This window comes from Cuculus canorus, chromosome 13 (assembly GCF_017976375.1).
Source record: "Cuculus canorus isolate bCucCan1 chromosome 13, bCucCan1.pri, whole genome shotgun sequence".
NCBI classification, from domain to species: domain Eukaryota; kingdom Metazoa; phylum Chordata; class Aves; order Cuculiformes; family Cuculidae; genus Cuculus; species Cuculus canorus.
The window spans coordinates 13,565,989-13,574,236 of NC_071413.1; the positions used below are offsets into that span (position 1 = coordinate 13,565,989).

Genomic DNA, 8,248 nt, shown 5'->3' on the forward strand with positions numbered 1-8,248 from the left:
CTTTTTTGTCTCATAAATATAGCTTTGAAGGTTTTGGGGAAAACTTAACCCACAGGATACTTTCTTATTCTTAAAGTTACGGTTAGGAAGATACATATAATTTTAAACAGTTACTTTACTTGTTAATGTATTTATTTTCAGTGTACACCTTTAAGAAATTACTGTCCTCAATAAAAACGTACATTGAGTATTAATATAGCTAATTTCGCCTATATGGAATTCCTGTTTTCTATTTCTTGGAGGCTCTGGTTTTTAGCTAAAAAATAGGGTTGAGAAAATGAGGTTAATATATATATTCAGGGATAGGTCAGCACTACAGCCTCAGTGTTGCTCATGTACACCTTCTGCATGGATTGCCAACAATGTTAGCAATAAGAGTCCTACATTCCCTGGTAGTCCTGAGTCAGCTTCTTACTAATAGCAAGATGCAATCAGTGAGTTTGAGGCTTGTCCTCAGTTAAATTTAAAAGAAGAAAGTTTTTTGATAGACTTTGTCCATGGTTCCAACAAAACAGCAGATACACATTTTCATTACAGGAACAATTATGTAGCTGATATCTATGTCCTTCTTGGCGTTATTGGTTCAAGTATGGTGTATGGTTCTGACTTCATTCCCTGTTTGCCTTGAAGACATATTTTGAACTTAAAGAGTTGTATTGTATAATAAAGAATGGTTTCTGGGTAACCCAGTTACTCTTTCGTTCTGTGTCTGACGGAAGTGAAGGTGATTTTGTCAATACCCATGTCAAATAGACTTGTGAAGTGTGTTTTCTCACCTGCTATGACTTGTCATAAGTATGTTATATTTACACTACTGAAAAATAGGTAACTAGGAACAAGATTGGAGTTCCGAGTTCCTCCAGTTGTACCAGGCTATTTGTAATTAGAGATATTTACTGGGGAAAAAAGGTTATTGTAGTATGGAGGTGAGTAACAGTTGATCTTATTGCTGTTTTTAAGAGAAATTTTCAAGACAAGCATTTCAAAGAGAATTTTAATGTCCATTGCAATTCTTTGTTATTCGGTAGGATTTCTTGAGAGGTGTAGTAGTACTGTGTAAGCCCTAAAAAGGAGAGATCTGCATTTCATTTTTTGAACTTGAGTCTTTACTGTTTATTCTTAAGTTCATGGATGAAGTGAAATACGAGGATGTGAAACAGACACTAGCAATAATAAAAAGGGCTTGGAGATTGTTGGTCTGTGTGCAATCACACATTTATATTTAACTTCAAATTGAATAACTTTTTTGTAATTTACCTGTGGAATTATTGGAATGTGGTAGTACTGTAAAGCAGTGCTAGTTTAGATCGTAGATTGATTTTGCTCCTATAATTAGCTGTATTTGGCTTAACCTGCAAACAAACCTCTAAAAACGAGCTAGCAGAGGGTCTGAGAAGATACCTGCATAGACCTAACAGTGGAAACGGGCCTTTAGACATTTGTTATGTGACAGCATGAAGTCACCACAAGTTCCAGTGAGTTGCCTGGAGATCAAGCTGCTGTGCTCACATACCAGAATAATCTTTGACACTGTTACTGTATGCTTGGCCTTCTGTTTGCTTTTATTTTCCATCTTTAAGCTCTCAAAATACTGAAAGTACCCAATGCATCTCTTGCAGGGATTCCTTCCCGAAGGTATGTTTGACCGTATTCTCACGGGACCTGTTGTGCGGGAAGAAGTAAGCCGGAGAGGAAGGCGCCCCAAAAGTGAGATTGCTAAGGCAACAGCAGCTGCAGCAGCTGCCACCGCTGCAAGCATATCAGTTAACCCTCTGCTAGCCAACGGATTGCTTCCAGGAGTGGATCTGCCTAGTCTTCAGGCCTTACAACAGAACCTGCAAAACCTGCAATCGCTGCAAGTAACAGCAGGATTAATGGGAATGCCAGCTGGCTTAACTACTGGAGGAGAAGCTAAGAACGTGGCTGCCATGTTCCCCATGCTGCTGTCGGGGATGGCTGGATTACCAAACTTGCTGGGCATGGGAGGACTTCTAACAAAGTCTACAGAATCTATTTCAGAGGAAAAAAAGGGAAGTGATTCAAAGGAGACAGATACAAAGAAAGAAAGGACAGAAGACCAAAATATGGATACTGGTGGTGAAAACTCTGTTTCGAGTTCTCCTTCGACATCCTCTGCTGCTGCAGCTGCCAACCCTCTCTCTCTTAACCCGTTACTTTTGTCCAACATACTTTACCCAGGGATGCTTCTCACTCCAGGCCTTAATCTTCATATCCCAGCTTTGTCTCAGTCTAATATTTTTGATGTACAGAACAGTGAAAGCAATGACACAGGCTCAGCCAAGCCCACAGAAGAAAAGAAGGAAAATTCTAGGGTTAGAGATCAGGAAGACAAAGGGGGAATAGAGCCAAGCTCTCACAATGAAAACAGCACAGATGAGGGTTCAGAGAAAGCAGATGCTTCATCTGGATCTGATAGTACATCATCTTCATCTGAGGATTCAGATTCTAGTGATGAAGACTGACCCCAGACTCTGCACTTAAATTATAAACTGATTTTGAATTTATTCTTTAATTATTTCATTGTAAATAACCCAGTGTCGAGTGCATCAATGATTTACTGACCGAACATTTCAGTATTTGTTTAGAAGTGCAAACTGCTTTCAGAGACATTTTGCATGTAATATTTCTTGAAGTTCATAAGTTTCTGAACTTGTATGTACTATCAAATACACAATGGTGTAAAATTACAACAAAAGGCATTATAATTTTGTTGGGGGGTTAATTTTATGAAAATAATGCTCAAGTAAGAGCTGTATATTTAATATATTTGCAGTGAACACAGAATACTTTATGCATATTATTGATTTAATTTGAATATAGTTTTACAGCCTCCTTGACACTTATAATTTACAGATCAAAACTCAGCAATAATTTGGGCAGCTAATGAATGTCATGAAAGCTGTAGAATCTCCATCACCATCCATTGCTTTAATTACATGAAAATGCTCTAGTGTTGTGATGCACTGCTGTTTCCAATTCAGGTACAAGTGTGTTTAAAAGACGATAAATTTTTCCCAATCAGCCAATTAAACTGGCTACCTGTTACCTCAGCTGAGTTAGTTTAGGAAGTTTACATTGGTTTCTATGACTTGTTTTCAGGTTTTGTTTTGTTTTCTAAAGACATCCTGTATATCACGTTAAAATCTGAGTTATTTGAGATGTGACTGTTGGGGTTTTTATTTCCCTTATCACAACTGTTCTCTTCGACAGCAGTTAAGGGGAAATAAAAGCAATAACTGTCTTATCTCATGCTACTTGGCACCACGTAGATCTATTTAGTTTACACCTTGCAAAGTTTTGGGCTCCCTCTGCAGAATTACAAGTCCTGAAATGGGGAGTAGTTTCCCCAAGGCTCAGAAGAGGCAAACTGTCATAAAGTGCCACTGAAAAGACCTTTCAACACTGCATACTTCATGTAAAAATTGTTTGTTTGCTCTGTTTGTGTAGATTTCTATTTGTGTTTTATGTCATAAATCTCCTGGAGTTACCAGTTAATAATGGTAAATAAAGTATAGCTAGTTTTGAACTCCTTTTGAGTTTAAACTTCTCTGCAGATTTAAATCTGACTAAATATTAAATATTACCCAAAACCATTATTGGGATATTACTTCATACATTATGCTGAGTTACCCACTAAAGAAAAAGCACTTTGAATAGTAAGGAAGACAAACTATTCCTAGAAACCACAGTAACAGGGCATAAGGCATCTGTTTAAGTCCAAATCCTTAGAACCCTTTACTATATAAAATCTGTCTAATATTTGATGTGTGATATGATTCCTCCTTCTTCTCAAGCTGCTATTACTCTGACACAGTCGAGACCCAGATTCACATTTACAGAAGTTCCGAAATGACTGAGACTTCAGTTGACCTTGGTTACATCGTTTGTGGTCCAAGAATAGGCAAGTGTTAAGAGAAAATAGATACAGGTACTAGTAGAAGTCACTGAAAAAGCTTTACAAAGGGATGAATTTAAAAATAAAAAACAAAAACTGTATATTTTGATATAGTTCTGTTGCTTGCTTGTACAGTAAAACAACTATGTTGTTTTTTATCAAGAACTTTACCAATGAAATATACGTTTCTATGTGCAAAATTATTAGCCCCATGATTAGAAGCAGTATTACATGTAATTACAGAATTATACAAGTACCATTTGGATTGTGCTGGTTACGTATTTTCCCAAATAGTATTCTGATTTTTGGCCCTTCAAGCAGTGTCTTAGCAATAGTGAAAATTAAAAACTGCCAAGAGAAGGGGGTAGCAATTCTTCATCATTTAAAAACAAAAAAAGAATTTTCATATTTAATATTTTGCCCTTTGTAATATAGCACTTTTATTTAGCTAGGATGCATCTATGAAATAGCCAAAGTTTTACAAACAGTTATTAACTTAGTTTGCTGATGGAGTATGTCAACAATACCATCACATCCCACCCTTACCCCACAAAACAAATCCTAAATCTTGTGGCTAAAACATAATTTATATCAGATTTATGAAATAAAGTATTTTCCTAATTATGGTCAAGTGAGTTTGGTTACCATTCTAGTGATTCTTTCTACGTAATAAGGCAATTACAGTTTCAAGTAATGAAGGCTGGTGTAGACGTGAACATAATGTATTTGGTTTATTTTTCATCAGTTTGAACCAGAAGGGGAAAAAATGTCCCACTATCGGCTAAACTATATGCAAATACGGTTGTATAAAGTTAAGGGTTATAAGGAAACCTCAGTAGAATTACACTAATACTGAAGTTAAAATTAAAAGGATATCCAAGGTGATAATAAAGTGTGTGTTGGTAGTTACTAAAAGAACCTTAGCTGTTATTGCCTTGTATTTCTATCCCTTGTTTCAGGCTTCATGATCCAAGTCTTAGTCCAGGTTTTTTTTGGACATTTGCAATATTTGCCAGTTGTGTTCTGTGTAGTCTGAATTTGCTTTCTGTAGTTGAAGAAGCGTCTTAAAAAGTCATTTGTAATTTATTGAATTACTTTCTATGATGTTCTATAGAGCAAATGGAAGTTTAATTATTTTTTATTAAACATATTCTTTGACTACCCATGATGTCGGCCTCCGTATGTGAAAATAATGCTTTCTGTGTAAGGATTAAATGTGTGTTTTTCAGCAGCAAAACTGAAGTTTCAGTTTTAAGCTCTAAAACTGAAATTACTCTTAAAGCCATGAAAAAAAAAAAATCAGCATAACTTCCAACTCCTCTGCCCCCAGAGACCATGCTGTACTGTTTTATGGTTTTTCTGGGAATCAATTTCGTATAATTCTGTGGTCTTTCAAACAAAATAACCAGTAGTCGTGGTTAAGAAGGAGTATACAATCAAGTTTCTGGTTCAAAAGGTGACTTGATTTAAACTAACGATGCATCTAATGTTGCAGGGTAAGCGTGTTGGCAGCAGAGTTCCTTTGGAGTATTTCCTTTTAAAACTTTGTGTTATTTTCTACATGTTTACTAAATCTTTTTGTTATGTAACAGCCCTTACTATTGCTGTTTTTCATAATGTCATTCAAGACATGGGTATTTCTCTAAATGCGAGTTGTCTCCTGGTTTTCAGGTGCCTTCATCTTTTAACCTGTCATTGCACTTGAAAGATTCAGTGGTATCCTTCCTTTATTCCAGTCTGAATTGTGTCTCCAGATGATGATCATCGTTTCTGAGCTATCAAATCTCTACACAGATGATAAAAATGCACATATGCCTTTGAGCTCCGTTATCAGTGATGTTCTTCCATTTCTTTATCCTTGCAAGGCCTACAGAATGCTTAATAGTAATCTTTAAATTTATTTTAGCAGCTTTATTAGAAAACTGACACAGAAAAAGATAAAATGGCAGAAGAGATCATGTCTTGTAATTTGACAATCCAGTTCTCTTAGTTTGTAGATTTATGGTCAACTACGTCTGGTTTTCAATGAAACAGTTTCCAAGGAACAGGTGATCTAGGGCTCAGTATTGATGCTCCATCTCTTGCACTCCTCTGAATGCTTTTGAGACAGTATCTGGATGTGATGATTAGGTGAGACGATATTTAACAAGGTGTGCCAGGCAGCTTCCCGTCCCATTTGTTAGGTCTTGTCTCAGAAAGTTATTTCTGCCATGTTATTTAGCAATAGATTTTTGATTTATTCATTTATTTTTCTGTATGACAGTACTGATACACCGTCATAATGAAGGTTTACTTCTTAATGCCTGCATTTAAGCTGTAGGGAGATGAAGTGTGCCTGGTGTACATGGTTAATATAAAGAGATCTGCAGTGTAGCATTACATGTAGTTGTTTGTGACATGGAAGTTACTAACGTTTAGCTGTATAAGCTGTTTCTCATCTACTTCTATTACACCTATAATTACCTTCAACATAAGCGAGCTGTATCAGTGTAATGTGGGGGTTTTACACTGCTGTAGTTGACCAGTGCTTCAGATTTTACAATTGTAGATTGCTGGGGCCTCAAGGTTATGCTGGTGTCTGCAGAGGAGAGGAACTGCACTGGTGTAGCTGTGGGAGTTCACAAAACAGCTCTCCTGGCTTATCTAAATGGCCCCAATGTTATACAGACAGGCGGTATCATTTCTTATTTATATTAAGAGGAAAAGGCAATAAAGATGATAGCTTTCCACAACAACACAGTACAAAGATCTCAATTGTTTTTTAATTAATGATTTGTAAAATTAATTTTTTCTTTTAAAAGATACAGCAAGGGCTTCTGATGGTTAACTGCCTGTGATGATAAAGGTAAATTTCAGGTAACACTTCACTCAGAAAAAAACCTGTTCTTTTAGAAAAAAAACCAAACTTGTCTTGCTTTTAGCAATTAAATATCAGTGAGATAAGTCAGCAAATTACATCATTACTGCCAAAATTTCCACCCTGACAGAAATGCTAAACAGTACTTGGTTATATTTCAATTTTTAACCTAGCATTTTAGGAATACTTTTCACTGAGAAATAAATATAAAGAACTAAGGAAAACGGGGCGGGCTGAAGTTGAAATGGAGAAGTAGATGCAGGTATAAGTATATCCAGTCAGAATAGTTATGACCCCAAAACACTTTGATTTATTTAAAAAAATACTCAAACTACTTGGTTTGGTGTTAATCCAAATCTAGCATTTTCTGCTTAGAAGGGGAAAGGAAGTTTTCAGATTGGCCAAATTAAGGCTATGATTGTTTATTTAACATTGCGTCTTTTGAGACTTTCACACAAGCAAGGAAAGGAAGTGCCATTTACAACGTCCTGCCGAAAAGTTACTCTGAAAAAAGGACTGTTTTTTCCCCCTGCCTCTCGCCTCCTTCAACCACGAACAAGACCTAAGAATGCAAAACTCTCATTAGTGTTTAGGTAAGGTGTCTCGTGTCTAACCTTTTTACTGCTCTTCTGCGTATACGGGGAGCTGTTTCGGGAAATCCTTGGGATCCTAGTGTCAGGAATAGTATCATTTTCCACCAGTGCTCAACAAAACTGATGGTGTGTCCTCAAGTTGTTTTCTGTTCTCAGAAGAGAGCAGCTTTTGATTTGGTAACTACTGTCTCACCTTCTCTGCTTCATGCCGTTTGATCTCTATTCTCAAAGCAGGTGGTAGGAGCCTGGCTTTTTGCTCCTATAAGGCAGAATTTCTAACTCCTAGTCTCTAAATAACTGTATGGTACTTCATTTATTTATTTTTTTTTTTAATGCAGCTGCAATCCTAAAACAAATAAACTGATTTTATTTTTTTTTTTTCCCTTTAAGCAAATACTTCCAAGAGTTAGTCATCTTGCACTTTCCTTATGAGGAGATCAGACTGCCTGGTATGAATCTGGCCTTATCTGGGAGGCCACTGTTCTTCCCCTTACACCCTGGTAAAAAGTTCTTGTCCCGTTCAATTCTCACTACTTTCTGTGGATGCATGCAGACATTGGTTACACCTGCATGCTTCCCACGGCATGCCAACCTTACCTTTAAGCTAAGCTTTGTTTATCTTTTAATAATGTGGGGCTTGTTACTCCTTTTATCCAAAGGATTTAGAAAGGGCAGATACTTATTACAGTAAAATACTTATTACTTATTACAGTAAAATACTGTAAAATACTGTAAATTACAGTAAAATACTTATTACAGTAAAATACTGTAATAAGTTATTGCAGCTTTTAAATGCAGTAGATCTGGCTTACAGAAAAGCTTTACAGTATTATGCACAGATGCTTGGGTGGCCGAGAGCATCCTATCAGTGCTCTGTGTGTG

The 8,248-nt window shown here is 36.5% G+C and overlaps 1 protein-coding gene across 8 annotated transcripts in view; it reads left to right on the forward strand.

Annotated features, from left to right (window-relative positions):
- CHD9 (chromodomain helicase DNA binding protein 9) overlaps window positions 1-3,963 on the forward strand; it is a 93,016-nt gene extending 89,053 nt beyond the window's left edge. For all 8 annotated transcript variants that reach the window (XM_054078557.1, XM_054078562.1, XM_054078561.1 and 5 more), the window contains one exon: window positions 1,620-3,963. In XM_054078557.1, the coding sequence (XP_053934532.1) occupies window positions 1,620-2,483 (864 nt within the window). In that variant the 3' untranslated portion in view covers window positions 2,484-3,963. The remainder of the gene's footprint in view (window positions 1-1,619) is intronic.
- Window positions 3,964-8,248: the final 4,285 nt, after the last annotated feature.